The sequence below is a fragment of the Enhydra lutris genome, unplaced genomic scaffold (assembly GCF_002288905.1).
Source record: "Enhydra lutris kenyoni isolate GAN:26980312 unplaced genomic scaffold, ASM228890v2 scaffoldscaffold34, whole genome shotgun sequence".
In the NCBI taxonomy this organism is placed as follows: domain Eukaryota; kingdom Metazoa; phylum Chordata; class Mammalia; order Carnivora; family Mustelidae; genus Enhydra; species Enhydra lutris.
Genome location: NW_019154118.1, coordinates 19,683,240 through 19,700,723, shown reverse-complemented (window position 1 = coordinate 19,700,723; position 17,484 = coordinate 19,683,240). Strand labels below are relative to the sequence as shown.

General features: G+C 55.1%; 1 protein-coding gene across 1 annotated transcript in view; it reads left to right on the top strand.

The window, feature by feature from the left end:
- Positions 1-9,388: 9,388 nt before the first annotated feature.
- The window catches only part of LOC111153896 (zinc finger and BTB domain containing 16), a 178,911-nt gene continuing 170,815 nt past the window's right edge, over positions 9,389-17,484 (top strand). The window contains exons 1-2 of the mRNA XM_022513198.1: positions 9,389-9,715; positions 12,684-14,041. Coding sequence (XP_022368906.1) covers positions 12,774-14,041 — 1,268 coding nt within the window. The 5' untranslated portion in view covers positions 9,389-9,715; positions 12,684-12,773. The remainder of the gene's footprint in view (positions 9,716-12,683; positions 14,042-17,484) is intronic.

Sequence of the window (17,484 nt, the reverse complement as noted above, 5' to 3'; positions counted from 1 at the left end):
TGTGTGTGTGTGTGTGTGTGTGTGTGTGTGTGTGTGTGTGTGTGTGTGTAGGGGGTGCCTGTTAGTTCAAGCGCCTTCCCCCTTCTCTCCCCACTTTTATTTTGGAAAACAAGGGAGCAATAACATAACCTCGCCCCGCCCCCACCACCACCTACACTTCCTGATTCCCGCCATGCTTATTAGACTCACCTTCTGAGGGCCGACTTCCTTTTGCGACTACAGGTACCCTTGGATTGTGGATTTTTAACAAAGAAGCAATATAAACCACCCAAGGCGGGGTGGGGGCTCTTTTCTTCCCAGAGGCTTTGCAGAGACCCAAGTGTTGACCAAAGCAAAACCAGCCGCCATATTCAGGGAATGCCTTCTCCACCAATTTGGATGAACCCACGAGAAAGAGGTCTCTTTAAGGACAAGGAAAGAAATATGGGGTGGAAGAGAGAAAGCAGGGAAAGCTATGGCTCTGGGATAGAGTGAGCTCACAGGAAACTTTCTCAGAGCCTTGCAGCCCTCTGTGATGTGTGGTCCCCAGTATAATTATGATCCACGCAAACAAGTTGGCAACTAGGAGGTGGTCACTGTCCCTGCGACTTGCAGCTGGAGAGCTTAGCATCTGCCTAACAAATATTTGGCAAAGAGAAAAAAAAAGATCATAACAGGCAAATGACTTCTGAGTATCAAGACACCCAGCTTTCCACAACTCTTCCAGTTTTCCCATAACGCCCCTTCCAATCCCCAGCTGGATGGAGCAGAGGGCACCCAACACTTCCCATGTGTTCCCCAGCACGAGGGCTCCCTTACCCCAGGCAGGGGCGCCGGAGCCTTCTTGCAGGGCCAGAGCAAACACACGAGTCAGGCCTGGGCAGAGGCGTAGTGGGTGGGAGTCCGTAGTCGCCAGCCCGCCTCACCCTGGGCTTCTCTGCAGACACCCCGGTCTTGTGAGCGTCATCCTAAAGGTTAATAATAATCACAACCGGCAGCCCATCATTGCCTCCCTGTCTGGCTGAGAGGTTTACAACTTAAACTCATGGCAGGGGGAGAAATTGGCTCAATCACTTGGAGTAATGGTACACGGAGAGCCAGTTGGCCATGACTGCTATTTAACTCAGGGGAAACAGGCTGCTGCGCCTACCGTACGGACACACTAATAAACACGTCATGCTACAGGGAAAAATTAGTGTACTGCCACCCCTGCACTCGCCACCCTGCTCTCCATTTGCCTGTTTGCCTCATCCCAAGCCAGGAAACAGGGCAAGACTGGGAGGAGGACAGGGCCATGGACAGAGGTGCACAGATACGGGATGTCAATACTCATGGGTCCCTGATTGGCCTGTGATTCAAAGTTTATCTATCACAGATTTTACCCCAGGTATTTCTCAGAAGGCATTTTGGATGGGGCGGATGGAAAGAAAGATGACCTGACATCATCACTAGGAATAGCGAATGATTTCAGATCTTCCCCTTTTTTGGTCCAAGCACCCCTTGGGCATCTACCTACCCGCTCTAGTGATGGGGGAGGGGGAGACCATTATCGTCCCAGTTTACAGGTGAGGACACAGCAGCTCAATGAGTCTAAGTCATTGAGCCAAGATCAGCCGGGACCCAAGAGGTGGGAGATGGTATTTGAACACAGCCTCAGGAGAATAAATCACAGCCCATGCTCTCAGCCTTCATTCTGCCCTGGGTATTTCTGGGATGGAGGAGGACGTTGAAGATAAACTCCTTGGCCTCCCTGTTGTCTATATAGCCCCATTTCTATTCCTCAAGTTCCTGGGTAGGTGGACATTATGATGCCTTCTTATCTGCCCTTGCCCCGCGGTCATGCCGCTTTCCACCACAAACAAGAACTTTCACCATGTGCAGAAGTAAAACCCACAGCCACCCTCGTTCCCACAGCACACACAGTACCTTTAGCAGAAGAGGCAGTTAAAGAAGAATAGGTGGGGCGCCTGGGTGGCTCAGTGGGTTAAGCCTCTGCCTTCAGCTCGGGTCATGATCTCAGGGTCCTGGGATTGAGCCCCGCATCGGGCTCTCTGCTCAGCAGAAAGCAGGCTTCCTCTCTCTGCCTGCCTCTCTGCCTACTTGTGATCCCTCTCTCTCTCTCAAATAAGTAAATAAAATCTTAAAAAAAAAAAAAAAAAGAAGAATAGGTTCATAGGGAAAAGGATGAACCATAAACTGTCAGGATCTTTCCTAGGTTCCCCCTTGGCCCCGTCCATACAAGGTGCTCCAGTCTCTCGATGCACCTGCCTTAGAGGTTGACCTTGGGGAGCCCCTTCTCCCAGGCTGGAATCCCAGGTCAGGCGCTGCAGCCCTGCCAGGTCTAACGAATGAAACAAGGTGTATTAATTAAGGTAATGCTAGCTACTATAATAATTAAGTCCTGAAGACTAGGGCTGCCAGATTCAGAAAAAAAAAAAAAAAGAAGATATTAAGTTTGAAGTTCAGATAATTTTCTTAATGTAACTGTGTTCTGTATGATATACATATACATATATGGGATATACATATACTAAGAATTATTCCTCATTTATCTGAAATTCACATGGGACTGGCAGCCTTCTTTTTTATTTGGCAACCCTACTTGAGACATGGGAGGTTTATTTCTTGTTTCTCTAAGTTCACAGTGGCTGTTCTTAGGAGGCAGGCGGTGTCCCTACAAGTTGTGATTCAGGGACCCAGGCTCCTTCTAGCTTGGCTCTGCCATTTTCCTTACTTAGCTTCCCCAGCATCTCTATCCTCATGGGGTCAGGTCACAGGAAGGGACAGGGCACAGAGAAGCCTGAGCTGGAGACTTTTCTGGGCCACTCCTGGAAGTGGCATTTCTTCCAGTCCATTTGTTGGCCAGAACTCGACCACACGGCCTGGACCTAACAGCAAGGTAAGAAGAAGTAATGTAAGCCAGTGTGTGCTCAGAAAGAGAACTGGGAGCAGCTACCAGCTAGTCTCTGCTAACCTGTCAATGCTCGTGCCTGATGTGGGTCTCAGATGCTCGTGCTGGGTTCTGTAAGCCGCCCTCCAGCCGCCGGTGTCCCTAGCTGGAGATCGTATGCTCTTCTTTCATTCCTGGATTGCTTAGCTAACAGCTCTCCAGGACTGGGAGTCGGAGGCCATTGTGGGACTAAGCAGCAACGTGATTCAAATCAAGTCCTTTTACTCCAATGCGATTTAATAAATATTTACTAATGCTCCTAGAATACTGAGATAAGCTTGGTTCTAGGCCCCCGAAGGAGATAGAAATTAAAACAGAACCCGGTGATGCCCTCAAGGAGCTGCATACCATTGCATTCAACAGCTATCCTCTACTCCTATCTATATCCTATTGATTTTTTTCAAAGGTTGGTGAAAAAGCCATAGCTACAAAGAATTCTGCCCTAGATGCTGGGCTACAGAATGGTCCCTCCTCTCCCAAATTCCTAAAACCCTTGGTGTCTGTATCCACTCATTCATTCAGTTGGTTCATTCACGGAAATTCAACAAGCAGAGATCTGTTCTGTTTGCCAGTGTGCTAGGCTCTGTGGGTTGGGAGTGGGAGCAGCAAGTTGAACAAGATTGAGACCTTGCTTTCCAGAAACTCATAATGGAGGGTGGTCAGAATGCACAGACCTCGGCTCCAAGGCAGATGGTAGTAAGTACGACGATAAACAGTGCTACAGGACTTGGGGAGGAAGGAGAAATTAATTCCGACTGGGGTGGTGGAAAAGATGACATCAAGATCTGACAGTGACTTCCCAGAGGGACACAGGAAGCTCTCCTGGCAAGGAAGGCTGAGTCAAAGCATCTGACTCCCAACTCACAACAGCCTTGGCCCCCAGGGTGCCCTCAGTCTCCCACCTCCTCAGCCCTTAGAGAACAAGGCAATGAGCTTTCCTCAAAGAAGAACTTCAAGGGAGTCTTCCGCTTTATCTTAAAAATTCAGATGAGAATTTTGAATTCCACTCCATGGGAGACCAATGCTTGTTTTGCTAGAATAATTTTCATATGATTGGCTTACACGAACTGTCTTGAGTAAAATTGTTTCGTCTTGTGGCTGGTGTGCCCTCAACATACCCCTTGCACTGGCCGAGTACCTCCTCCAGAAATTCAGCTTCTGAGCCAGGAAGCTCAGGTGTCACGTAGCCTGTCTTTTGTCCTTGTTAGGATGAATGAAATATACTTCCAGACCTCTGAGACTGGTCATAGTGGATGGACAGATACACAGGAGTCGCAGAGGAGGCCGGCATTGCTGAACTCGGGACGTTTCACGCACTTCTCTCCCCTGGGGGACAGAGAGAAGGAATACTGCCCCTGGGACAGGTGCGATGTCTCTAGACCATGATGCTTCTGGGGAGCATCTCTAGGAGCGTGACCCTCTCTCCCTGCACACCCTGCTCAGCATTGAGTAGAACTAGAGCGCTCCTGCTGGAGAACAGCCAGCTGCCTCGGATCGAAATCTACACCATTAAACACCTCAAAAATTAAACAGTTGGCTACTTAATGTTAAACAGTATAAGAAAATGTGGCATACTTCCCCTCTTCCTGGCCTCTCCACAATGAAACACTGAAGTGTTAAAAAAAAAAAAAAAAAAGGGCCCTGTGTGTGATGAGGACTTGGGGGTTCATTTTCAGCGTGGTGCCTGGGGATTTAGCGGTGGGACTCCCATTACTTGTAATGGGAACCCCGCTGCTTCATTTCACGCATACTGTATGGAAACCGCACCCTTCCATGGCTTCACAATTTTAGTTTTGAAATTGAGGCCGTCTTTCTCAGAGCAAAGCAGATTTTCAGAAAGACCAAACTACTCAGTGTTGGCCTGGGGCCCGTGTGTTTGTGCTTCTGTGTATGAGAGGGAGAGAGAGAGAGAGAGAGAGAGAGAGAGAAAATGCCTTTCTCCTAAGAGTAGGTGCCCCTTTCGAAGGCAGCAACATTAATGTTGATGTCCAGTAGCTGATAGGATAACAGGGGCTGGATTGTCACATCCCAAAGCTTTGTCAGGAACCCCATAAAACTAATACATGGTTGGTGACACCCAGTGAAACCCCGTGCTTCTGCCATAATAACCTGAGCCCTGCTGCCTGTCATTAAGGGACCTCTCTTATTAGACATCTCTTTTTAAAATAGTTGCCATCATCTGGTCCCAGTGTACATTAAATCCCATTATAATTATAAACACACTTCCCCATAACATCCGTTGCAGATTTCATCCACACTGCCTACCCCCTCAGGGCATCTTTGCGCTAATAACAACTCAGATTTGCTATCTGAGTTGACAACATTAAGGTCTCAACACCATTTGCAATATGCTGGGGAAGAGAGACAGGAGGAAAAGCTTTCTCTTCCTCAGTCATGAAGATCTTGGGGTCACAGTGACCCAAGGCCTCAGGAGCTAAAAGAAAAAAAAAAGCCCCTCTTCTTTCCCCCTTCGAGAAGTCACTCTGTGCCCACCAGACAGGACGGGTATGCCCAGCACCTGGCAAAGCCCAGGTTTGTAAACACCACTAGCCTGGGCTCCACCAGGAAAACAGATGGCGGTCACTCATCACAGAGGTCATCTTCTCATTTGGTTTTCTGTGCTCCTACTAACCGGAATCCACATGTCACCTGATTACTTCCCCCGCTCTGGGTTTTGGAGGGGCATGTAAAAAAGTGACATGAAAGAATTAAAATAATTAAGGGGGGAAAAAAAAAAGACGAACCAGAGAAAGCCAACCACCTAGTCAGGGAGGCGAAATTTGACTTTGGTTAGTTTTTGACGTCATTTCCATCCACCTAGTAAATATCTGCAGTTATGACCTTGAAGCCTTGTAAGGTCCTTTGCCTCCAGGAAAGGCCAGAGTAGGTCTGCGGTATCTCCTCTCGAGTCCCCAGGGGGACAGAGAGCTGAGGGTGCCTGTGACAACCTGGTATGTCTTCCAGGGGCAAGTTGGAGTTCTCAGTTGCTGAGGACTTTTTCCATTCAAGGGTTTCACGGCCTGCGTCCCTCTGTGAAAAGGCTTTATTCCAGACTCATCTCAAGGTTTTAGTATGCAAAGTAGCTGCTTCTCGCCCTGGAGGTAGGAGTCCTTGATTTATTTATCATGATAGGAAAGTCTACCTTTACATTTTACAACTATTTTCCAGCTGAGGAGTTGGAACAAAATGAGTTGCAACATTTCATTAACACTCAATCCGAATACAGAATGCTCAAAACACCGCCGCAGCCTGCTTCCTGGGCATCCGTTTGGGTGAAGTTGTATCGTAATTCAAAACTCCCTCCTCAACTTTTGCCTGTGATTTTGAGGAAGGAGGGAAGGTGACCTAAGCCTGTGTACCTGGTGGCACCACTCAGTGGGGAATGGCTTGGTCCTCAGCTTGCCAGGCTTACTGGTAGCTCTCTGCCTCAGGGTTGGAAGAGGAGAAAGATAATCAAAACCCCGTTTTCCTAGATAATCAATTTGATTAAAGATAATCAAAACCCCTAGTTTTGCTAGAGCCCGTACCATCTAGAAGTGAAGATCATGAGCTCTGCAATGGTCTGATTTAAAGCCTCAGCTCTGCAGTCTTGGATAAGATGCTTAACCTCAGTTTTCCCATCTGAGAAATGGGGGCAATACTAGCACCTGCCTGAATAGGGTTGTAACAAGGATTAAATACCCCAGGATAGGTAATGTGTTAAGATGCATGGTCTGTGCTCAGAATGAGTTCTTATTCCCGCTGTTTCTTCCCTGTAAGATCCCTGAGACCGAACAAAGCCCCTCTTCCAGAAACTGCGCTCTGAAAGGCTGCTACCCATGGAAGGTGTGTGAATAAGAAGGAGGAGACGAGGGAATAGGAAGATTTAATGTGGAATTCTATTCAAAGGTCAATTCATCTATTCCCCCGTCTCTAGCATGGTCTGGTAAGACCGAGGTCTCTCCTATTTTTAGACCTGTGTGAACTGATGTCCCAGCTTCCCTTACCATACCCTTCAAGTAAAAAAAAAAAAAAAAAAAAAAATCACTACAAATACATGAACATCAGAGAGAGAGAGAGAGAGAGAGAGTTTTCTCCTGTGATTTTCCGCCCCACTGTCTTTCGGTGCCGCCATATGAAATCTCTGAACTGGAGATTCTCATCAGCTTTCGGGGGCCCAAGGACACAACTCTGGCTATAAATGGTGCCAGTTTTGGTGAGGGAGCTGCTGCTGCTTTATCTGGGCCCAATAAACCTTATCAAACCGCCCTGCAGCCAGCCTTCAGTGCTAAGTAGAAATGCTTGGAGCCCAAAGCTGGCTTTCAGCCCACAGCCTCTCCTGCCTTCCTCCTTTTTGTTACCTTCTCCACCTCTTAAATTCAGGCATTAATCTCTCTTTAACACTTACTAACAAGCGCTGGGCTTTTTTAATGGGCAGAGTTTATGAAGCAAGGGAGATTTTCACATCGAGTGAATATGGCATGGGATGGGTGGGGGGAGTTCAGGGCGGTGGAAGGATTGTTCTCGCTCTCCCATTGTTTCCAAGGCTTCTCCCTTTCTCTGATTTGAGGATTAATAGGAGATTAGGATCAAGGGTTAATTGTGTGCCTCTCTTGCTACTGCGCTTAGGAGGGGCTGGTAGGTGGATGTGGATGGCAAGGCAGCGACCTTCCGCAGGCAACATCTCTGGGCAGAGGCTCAACAAGTTCAATGGTCATTTCTTCTCTTTCCCTGGTGAGGCACTAGGAGGGTCTTTCTTCTGTTTTTACATCCCTCTCCTCGTGCTCTCCTTGCAGACCAGTTTCTTAACTTCCTTTAAATGCCTTTCGTCTTGCAGATAGCGTAGACCTTAGCTAGAAAAATAGTCCGTAACCGGGATTGCTTTTTATTGTTAATACCTAGGGACCGGGCTTCTCCAGGGATTGGTTAGGTGTCGCCGTATTCAGGACTGTCTAAGGGTAACTGGCTCCCCTCCCTTCACTTCCCAGTGGGCTTCTCTGCTCTCTCCTCTCCTCTGACTCGGGCAGGGCTGAGCTCTTTCCCTGCTAGGAGACTGGAGCATGCTTCCAGGGATGGAAATTCCTGTCCTTGGGACGGTTCCCCCTTAGCCGTTCTTGGAATTCTGAGCACTTTGCACTCCGGCCTTCAGTGGCCCAGAAGCGGATTTTTGTCTCTAGTTGGTGTCTGCCACCTTCCATGACCCTACAGTTCTTGGGGCCTCACTCTAGGTCTGGGGCAATACCGGAGACAAGCATTGGAATGTGATTGTATGTGAGTCCTGTGCAAACCTTGGACCCAGCAGCATGTTAGGGACAGAATGTGGGGACTCAGGTCTCCCTGACTGAAGCCCGGAGATGCTGACTGCATGACCTCCAGGGCTGACAGCCTGGAGACCCAAGGAGGGCGCTCTCCACCACCACCTTCACCCCCAGCATCCCGGACATTAGCCAGCTGCCAAGGCCGGTGCTCACCAGAGAGCTTCCCACCTCTGGCCCCTACCACCGCTAAGCTCCAGGAAAAGGGGGCAGGAGGGGACTCTCCACCGCCAGAGGAACGGTAAGTTTCTTCTGGTGGCTGTATCCCCGAGGTTAGTGACCTCAGCTCCACTCTCTAAAGTGGAGCAGCCCTCTGAGAGGAGGAGGCTCTTGCGGGGGGCGAGGGGGCTCTGGAGCTTTTTCAAGCTTTCACTCGCCCCTTGAAGGCTTTGCCTGAGCAGGACGCTGTTCTCAGGAACTGTTTCCAACCAGGTTCCCTGGAGGGAGGCGGAGGTGGGTGGGGGGGCAAAGCCCAGGGGATGAGCAGGACTGAGAGGGATGAAGTTCCTCTTGGGCCTCGACCTCGGCCTCCCGGGATGCCCACAGCTAAAGTGGGGGAGGGCTCTCCCTTCCACGACTGGTCCCCGCGGACCCTCTGGCACCAGGCTCCCCAGGGCCTGCGAACTGCGCGCCCGGAGACTTCTCGCAATCCGGATGCCATAGGCATAGAAGGCCTGGGCTTGGGCTGAGAAAGGGACCTTCTGCCACCGATGTCGGGGTACAGGGGATGCAGCCCCGAGCCAGGAGAAAAGTGAAAGGCGGGATGATACACACAGAATCGAGGCAAACACCGTTGCCGGGGACGAAACTCCGCGCCTGGGGCAGCAGGGAAGAAGAAAACCCGTGTCCAAAGGAAATAAAAAGCCTGGGGTTGAAGGCGGGGGCTGCTCCTCGCCCCTCACCTCCACTGCCGGCACGGAGGATTCCGAGTCCCTGGCACCGCTCTCCGCGAGCTCCTCCTTCCCTCTCCGCTGGGCCGGTGAGCGGCGGCCGCCGGCGCCCCAGCAGCAGCTAGATGTCAGGCGAAGCCCAGAGCGCCGCGCGCGGGGAAGGGAGGGGAGGAGAGGGGAGGCGGGAAGGGGAGGGGTGGGGCGGGGAGCGCGCGCGGTCTCGGCCAGTGCGGGAGGGGGATGGGGGTGGGCGGGCTGAGCCCGGGGACGGCGCGGGAGGGGGGAGGGAAGGGGGGCAGCTGTGGGCAGCGAGCCGGGCTCGGCCGCCAGCACTAAAGATGGAGAGGCGCCGGGGCCTCGCAGGGGAGGGGGCTCGGCGTTGACGTGGGACGCGGCGGAGGCGCCGCAGCCGGTGGTGATTTGCTAACCTCGCAGCAGAGAGGAGTTGAGGGCGATGAGAGCGGGTACTGCGAACTGCCGGGCGCTGCCGCCGCTGCCGCCGTGATACCGAGAGCAACAGTTCCCAGCAACACCCCTCCCCGACACAGGCACACCCCCCCAAGAGGCACGCACACCCACCCCCAGCGCCCGGCTCGGCAGCGGTGAGTGAGGGGCCGGGGAGGGGCGCACCGCTCAGCGGTAGGCGCGCGCCGGGGCGCCCCGGGGCTGGAGAGGTCCGAGGGGCGCGCTCCCTTCGGCCACTCGGCCGCCGGGCTGGTGCCTTATTTTATTCGGCTTGTTCCCTTCCTGCTGCGGCAGCCGTCGCCACCGCCGGTTGGGGGTCGGCTAGAAGGGGAGCCCCGGCTGTCAGCTTGGGCGCAGCTGCCTCCCCAACCCTTCCTCTCTAGGGCACGGTCGGGGTGAGAGGTGGGGGGCAGAGTGGTCTTGGGGGGGGCTGGAGGCGCGAGCGGAGGGTCGGGGAACCGGAGGTTTGTACCACCAGGGGCCGGCGGAGGAGCGGCGAGCGGGTGGGTGCTCATATGTATGCGGACCGGTGCGCGGGCGCGATAGGGTTGTGCTTTATTTGTGTTTATTCGCCGGCCGGCTGGGAAGCTAGAATCCGAGGATCCGAGGAGTGGATCTGGGGGCTGAGGGGAACAGGACTCGGATTCACTTGGGTTTTGCTTTCTCTTTGAAAAACGTGGTGGGCTTTTTTTTTACCTGATTGGACTTGACCCCCCACCCTTTTGGGGGGGGGAGGGGCGTCCGTGGCGGAGTCCCAGACCCTCCTCGTCTCTGGGCGGGACCGGCCGTGGCGCCAGAGCTCGCTGTGCGCTCCGGGCCGTGCTCGGTGGGTGCCCCGGCTCTGCACCTGATGCATTCGGGACGCGTTTCCCAGCCCGGCGCGCCGGCAGCTCGCTCGCACGGCCCCTCCAACGCTCCCGCATGCGCTCGAAATGCGCACAGTCTCGCCCGCCCGCGGATCCACGGGAACGCACGGACGCGCTGTGCGGCGATTCACTCGCCCGCTCCCCGGGACGCTCGCAGCGTGCCCCGGCCGGGCACCCTGCCTGTCGCTGCGGGGGGTCACGGCCCTGGGTCGGAGAGGGATGGCCGGCAGCTCCCTGCTCGCCGTTCCTTCCACAACTCGCTGTTGGGCTTTTGTGCTTCCCCTTCGCCGCGGGGCGGGTCCGCCGCCTCGCGCTCTCGCCCAGGCGTCCAGCCTGCCGGGACTCTCGCCTTTCGTCCGGGTCTCTTTCGCTTTCCCTCTTCCCTAACCCGCTCCTTTTCTTTCCGCCGTCTGGCTCCCCGGGAAAAGTTGCTTCCCCAAGTTTGCCGAAGTCGCTCTCAAGTCTCCGTGGGGGTGGCGGGGACTGGGGGCGTGTGGGAGCCAGATCGATCCCCGGGAGCTCCAGCGACTGAGCGCCGGCGTTCCCCCGCGCCTCACGGCTGAGCGCTGCAGCCGGCGCCCACCTGATCCCGGGCGCAGAGCCGTGGGTGGGGGTCGGCTGCCCGAGAGCACCCTGCTTTCCCGCAGGACCCAGGGCGCTTGCTTTGGGGAGGGAATTCGGGTGGCCCAGCTTCCATTCTCTCGAAGGCCCCTCCTCGTTCTCCGAAGCCCCTGGGTCTGAAGGCAAGCGCACGCACGGTGGCAAGGCGCGGAGGAGTGGCAGTTCCACACTGGATGGCCTTAGTCCCTACCCCAGGGTGGGCAGCAAAAGTGTCTTGACTAGCCGTCCTGTTAACCCTTTCCTCGTGAGATCTGTGGCTCTGGAGCCAATAGGGCTCCTTCTGGGGGCGGAGGCAAGCCCTGTTTGGAGAGCCAGGGAGAGCCAGTCTTCTCGGTGCTTCCACTTCATTTCACTGTGGCATTGGCCCCAGCAAGGCGGCGGGGGGGGGGGTGTACCTGGGTCTGGGTGATGTTTTCCTAACACTTTAAACCGGCGAGGGAGTCCCAGAGCCCTGTTACTGATCCCAAACAACGCTTTGGGGGAAGCCTTTGTCTCCCAGCCTCCTCTCTCTTCATACTGGTAGACGCTGGTTTGGGTCTCACTTCTGGTGCCTCCAAGCCATGTCCAGCACCAGTTGCTGCTCGTGGGCACAGGACTTTGGAGCCTGTGGGACATGCTTGGAGTTCATGTACTTCGCTTGTGCACTGTTGGCTAGAGGGGTGCATATTTCCTGTGACCTCTTTTAGGTCTTTTGTGATCTCTTCTCCCGTGTCTGATAGATCCCCTTGCCCACTGGGCACTTGTGGGCAGGAAGTAGGTGTGGCATGTCCTAGAAGCATGCATACACGTGCTAACTGTGCCCCTCTGGTTGCCGCGTTGCACACACATGCCCAGGCACACGCGGTCCAGATTTCCGATCGCATGTGCAGTAGCTCCGAGGCACCTCTGCGTGGAAGTAAGCCAAACTAGTGTGAGTGTTCCCGTTGGTGCCTGGGGGGCGGGGTCAAGGTGTCCGTGGGTCAGTCCCTTGAAGCCCTGAGAAGAGGGCAAGGGCAGAGGCTGGAAGGTACTGCCTGGCCGTGGGAGGGCCGGAGAGGGTACAGCCTAACTGGTAGATTGCCGTGGGCCAGGTCTATAGGCCGCACGTCCCAGGTGGGCTCGCCTGTGTTCCTCCGGCTGCCGCAGCAAGGCAGGATGTAGAAAAACTTTGTTTAGAAGATGAGGCTTACTGCACAGGGGACTTGAGAGTGAGATCCTGGGCTCTCATGGACTAAAGGAAGGGCTGAAACTCTTAAAGGGCAGGCTGACTCTGCCTTCTAACGCATATGGGCCTTGTTGCGTGTCTGGGAGGCTCTGCTCTCAGGCTTCAGGAAAGCCCAGGACCCACAAGGCTTCACTGTAATTCCCATTTCACTTCAGCCAACAGACATCACAGAGCAGTGAATGAGGTATATGCTGGAGCAGAACCTTCTCTTTACCCTCCTCATACCTGGGCTCCCAAGGGCACATGTGCAGAGTTCTAGGAAGCTTCCTCCCACTCCCATCACAACAGCCGAGACTGTCTCACAGGGAGGGGGGCCTATGGAGGCGCTGTGCTTTTGGGCGCCTTCTTTTTAGAGACACTCATCTGTCTTCTGTCCTCTCATCTCATTTCCTGCCCCTCCCTTATCCCCCGTAGCCCTCTCCGTTGGCCCAGGACACGCATCCAGCCCCGCCACGCAGAGCCAGGAAGGAAAGAGAGCCTCATGCCTAAGCCGAGGGGAGCACCATGGATCTGACAAAGATGGGCATGATCCAGCTGCAGAACCCCAGCCACCCCACGGGGCTCCTGTGCAAGGCCAACCAGATGCGGTTGGCGGGGACGCTGTGCGACGTGGTCATCATGGTGGACAGCCAGGAGTTCCATGCCCACCGGACCGTGCTGGCCTGCACCAGCAAGATGTTTGAGATCCTCTTCCACCGCAACAGCCAGCACTATACGCTGGACTTCCTCTCGCCAAAGACCTTCCAGCAGATTCTGGAGTACGCGTACACGGCCACGCTGCAAGCCAAGGCGGAGGACCTGGACGACTTGCTGTATGCAGCCGAGATCTTAGAGATCGAGTACCTAGAGGAGCAGTGCCTGAAGATCCTGGAGACCATCCAGGCCTCAGACGACAACGACACGGAGGCCACCATGGCAGATGGTGCGGCCGAGGAGGAAGAGGACCGCAAAGCTCGGTACCTCAAGAACATCTTCATCTCGAAGCATTCCAGCGAGGAGAGCGGGTACGCCAGTGTGGCCGCACAGAGCCTCCCGGGACCCATGGTGGACCAGAGCCCTTCTGTCTCCACCTCGTTCGGTCATTCGGCCATGAGTCCCACCAAGGCTGCGGTGGACAGCTTGATGACCATAGGACAGTCTCTCCTCCAGGGAACGCTCCAACCTCCCGCGGGGCCCGAGGAGCCGACTCTGGCTGGAGGCGGGAGGCACGCTGGGGTGGCCGAGGTGAAGACGGAGATGATGCAGGTGGACGAGGTGCCCGGCCAGGACAGCCCTGGGGCCACCGAGTCTGGCATGGCGGGCGCCTTGGGGGACAAAGTTGAGGAAAGGGGCAAAGAGGGGCCCGGGACCCCGACTCGGAGCAGTGTCATCACCAGCGCCCGGGAGCTGCATTACGGGCGTGAGGAGAGCGCGGAGCAGCTGCCGCCTCCCACCGAGGCCGGCCAGGGCCCCCCGGGCCGACCCGAGCACCCCGCGCCCCCAGCCGAGAAACACCTGGGCCTCTATTCCGTGTTGCCCAACCACAAGGCCGACGCCGTGTTGAGCATGCCGTCCTCAGTGACCTCGGGCCTCCACGTGCAGCCCGCCCTGGCCGTGTCCATGGACTTCAGCACCTATGGGGGGCTGCTGCCCCAGGGCTTCATCCAGAGGGAGCTGTTCAGCAAGCTGGGGGAGCTGGCTGTGGGCGTGAAGTCCGAGAGCCGGACCATCGGGGAGCAGTGCAGCGTGTGCGGGGTGGAGCTCCCTGACAACGAGGCTGTGGAGCAGCACAGGTAGGCCCTCTCGGGTCCCGCACCCCGCACCCCAGGCCTCTGCCTCGCACACCCCGCCTTCAGATACCCCGCTACCCCCGCGCCTGGGGCCTGGCTGTCCTGGCCTCCCTGCTCTTTGTAAAGAAACCCCCATTTTTTCCAAGTCCTGGCTTGGGTGGGGGGACGTACTCTTCAGATGTGGCGAGAGGGCCTGGGGTCTTTCCCTAAGCATCGGGGAATCCTCGGGCACAGCTCTTCTCTCGCTTTTCGTTTTTGGGTGCCCATTTAATGGTTTTTCTGCTGTTGGGTCTGGTCGCCTTTGCCTGGAGTGACTAATACGCTGGAGGGAGGGAGAAGAGGAAGTGGGATTGGGGAAGGGGGTCTCCCACCGCCTTTCCATGGCCATGTTGCTGGGTTTCAGGGACACAGGTGCCCAGGTCCCCGGGGAGCGCTCCCCGCCAAGGCCGGCTCTGGGCAGCTCCAAGCAGGGGCTGATGTGAGCAGCTGCGGGTTCCACGCGTCATTCCTGGTGGACATTTATCACCAGGAATGTGGCTTCCTCTCCTGCCTCGCCTCGTGCTCTGCCCCTGCAAACACATTTGGAGGGAGTTGATTTACATTCAAGGGGGAAGGATGGGTATGAGCGTCGGGATTCTGCAGCCTGCTGTCTTACTCTCATCCCATCTCTGCTCATGGTGAATTAAATGCGACTCGGGGCCAGTCCTGGCTCTCCTCTGGCTTCCGTTTCTTTCTCTGTGAGATGACCATTTGTTGAACTCTCATGGCATGCCTGGTTCAGGACCGAGTGCTTTACCTGGGGCCACGTTTTTGTTACAACAGTCCTCTGAGTTGGGGCGGCAGGGCAGGTGCTTGTCTTTCCCATAGGAAGATGCTAAGACTCTTTCCCGGGGTCACATAGATGGTAAGAGATGGGGCTGGATTCAAATTCAGGTCTTAGCCTCCTGGCACTTGGCCGCCTCTCGGAGTGGCGTAGCGCTGGAGAGGATCGAGTCTACACAACACAGGGTTTTGAGAATCGCTCCTCCTAAGTGGAGTGAATATGGACAGAACCCATCGGGTTCTGGTTTGGCTGGGTTTGGCTTTAGAGGGTTTTGGGCTTTGACTTGGATGTGTTGTAACGACGTGCCCATCATTCTACCCTCTGGTCCCTGGGTCTGGTGAACGGGGTCAGGAAGGCCACTTTCATTGTCATCCACGATAATATTTCCTGCACGCCCTCTCCCCTGCTGTTTTGCCGACCTTGGGTGGGTTCCGCCCTTCGGCAACCCTCTTCCTCTACCCGCTGCTCCTGTACCTGAACAGGGGCGGGGGTGCGAGTGAGAGGATGTGGGGGCTGGAGAGGCATCTGGAGGTCGCCTCGTCACCCCACGCCCAGCCGGAAGCTGCTCCGGCCCTGCCTGATCGGTGGCTGTGAGACTGACTTTGTGGAAAGTGCCGCTGAGCTAAATGTAGCCGAAATTTTCGGGCGGGTGCGAACAGTAACGTCCAGTGAGGTGTGTCTTCCTGATGCTCGTGCCGCTCGGAAATAGACGGAGGATGTGCTTGTTTTTGCTCAACTTTCCCAAAGGGGAAAACCCCCTCCCCAAACTTGACCAGACACATCTATCATCTTCCCCGGATGTGAATTCTCTTAGATATGTGCTGTGAGGAGTGGGGTATGGCAGAAAGTCATTTTTTTCTTTGGTCTCCTCGGGTCCTGCTGGGCTACAGAAGATACCACCCTCCCAGGAGGTCCAGGCTTCCATTCGGTGGGACCTGCTGTCTGGGCAAAGGCGGAGGCCTGGCTACGTTATGTTCCCGGGAGAATGGGCCGTGGAACTAGCCATGTCTCTGTGGGAGCTTGGGATCATGATGTAACCTTTTGGAGCTTTTACTCTTTTTTTTTTTTTAAGACTTTATTTATTTATTTGACAGACAGAGATCACAAGCAGGCAGAGAGGCAGGCAGAGAGAGAGGGGGAAGCAGGTTTCCTGCTGAGCAGAGAGCCCAATGCGGGGTTCGATCCCAGGACCCTGAGATCATGACCTGAGCTGAAGGCAGATGCTTAACCCACTGAGCCACCCAGGTGCCCCTCTTTTACTCTTTTTAAAATGGAGATGGGGCACCTGGGTGGTGCTCAGGTCTTGATCTCCGGGTCATGAGTTCAAGCCCCATGTTGGGCTCCATGCTGGGTGTGGAGCCCAACTTAAAAAAACTTACATGGAGATGGTCTGTAGAGGATGGTGCTGAATTGGCAAACTTCCAGAAATCCCTAGAGCAGCCAGCGAGGGGCACATAGGAAGTGTGCAGGTGACCACAAAACCTTCGGTCCCCCATTTTGTTCGGGTCTCTGTCTCCACTCAATTCTAGAATGTAATGTCCACAGCGCTGCCTTCCCCTGGGGCCGTGCTGGCCATGAGGCAGTGTGGAGAATAGCCCTGTCCCTGTGAGCTTATGAAGGGAAGGCGCTGGGGCAGGGAACCTCGGTTGTGGGCTGCTGACGTGGCAGGGGTGCGTTTGACTGAGGGAGGAAAGTCAGCTGCTGCAGCCCAAGAAACGAGAGCCTCAGGCAGGGCCTTGGGTGGAAGCTGTGGGGACTGAAGACATCAAGGAAAGGAGAAGGTGTTCCTGCAGCCGCCCTCCGGCTCCCGGTCAGATGCACTTTGTGGGGGGGCTTTTCCCCTCTCCCTCAAAACTCCCGGATTAAGATTAAACTCCCTAATTCCTGTTCTCCTCTGTACCTCCCTGCACATCCCAACCATGCGTACAAACAAGAGGGCAAGACCGAACCATCAGAGGGGGAGGTTTTGGCGTCCGGATGCTGGGCAGTTGGCTGTAACATAGCAACAAATGTGAGAGAACAACAAGCGACACGTTTCGTTTTTATTTTACTTTTAAGCCACAGACTAAAGCGTTGCTGAAGATTAAGTATCCAGCAGGTCTTGTTGCCTGGGTCCTTGTGGAACAGAAGGGTGAGGAGAGGAGGGAGGGGGGAGAGGCAGGGAAGCCAGAGGGAGAGTTCCTCTGAATCCCGTCACTGGGTCGCCTCAGCCCCAGGCTGGTGAGAGGGAGCCCGAGCCTCAGACAGAGTAGAACAGGAAGGTGGTGGTCCCCGCGGTGTGCGACAAGGACGCGCAGGCAGCATCACCTGTAGTCAGGGACCCGTGGAAAGACAGGGCAGAGGCTCCTTGGGTAAATTAAATGGGGCTCACTTACCTGAAGGATCCAGAAAGTCAGAAGACCCGAAAGGCCAGCCACATTCTCCAGGCAGATGAGGAGCAAGTTCTGGGCGCCACAACCTTCTTCTGCAGTGTGCTCCCATCGCAGAGGACAGTACCTGAGGGAGGGAGGGTCACAGCCAGCTCCTGGAGGACCGGACTCCTTCTCTAGGTTCATCTCTCTTTCTCTCTGTCTCTGAAAGACGGGAGCTGCTCTGCGTGTCGGCTTAGCTGGATCTGATAAAC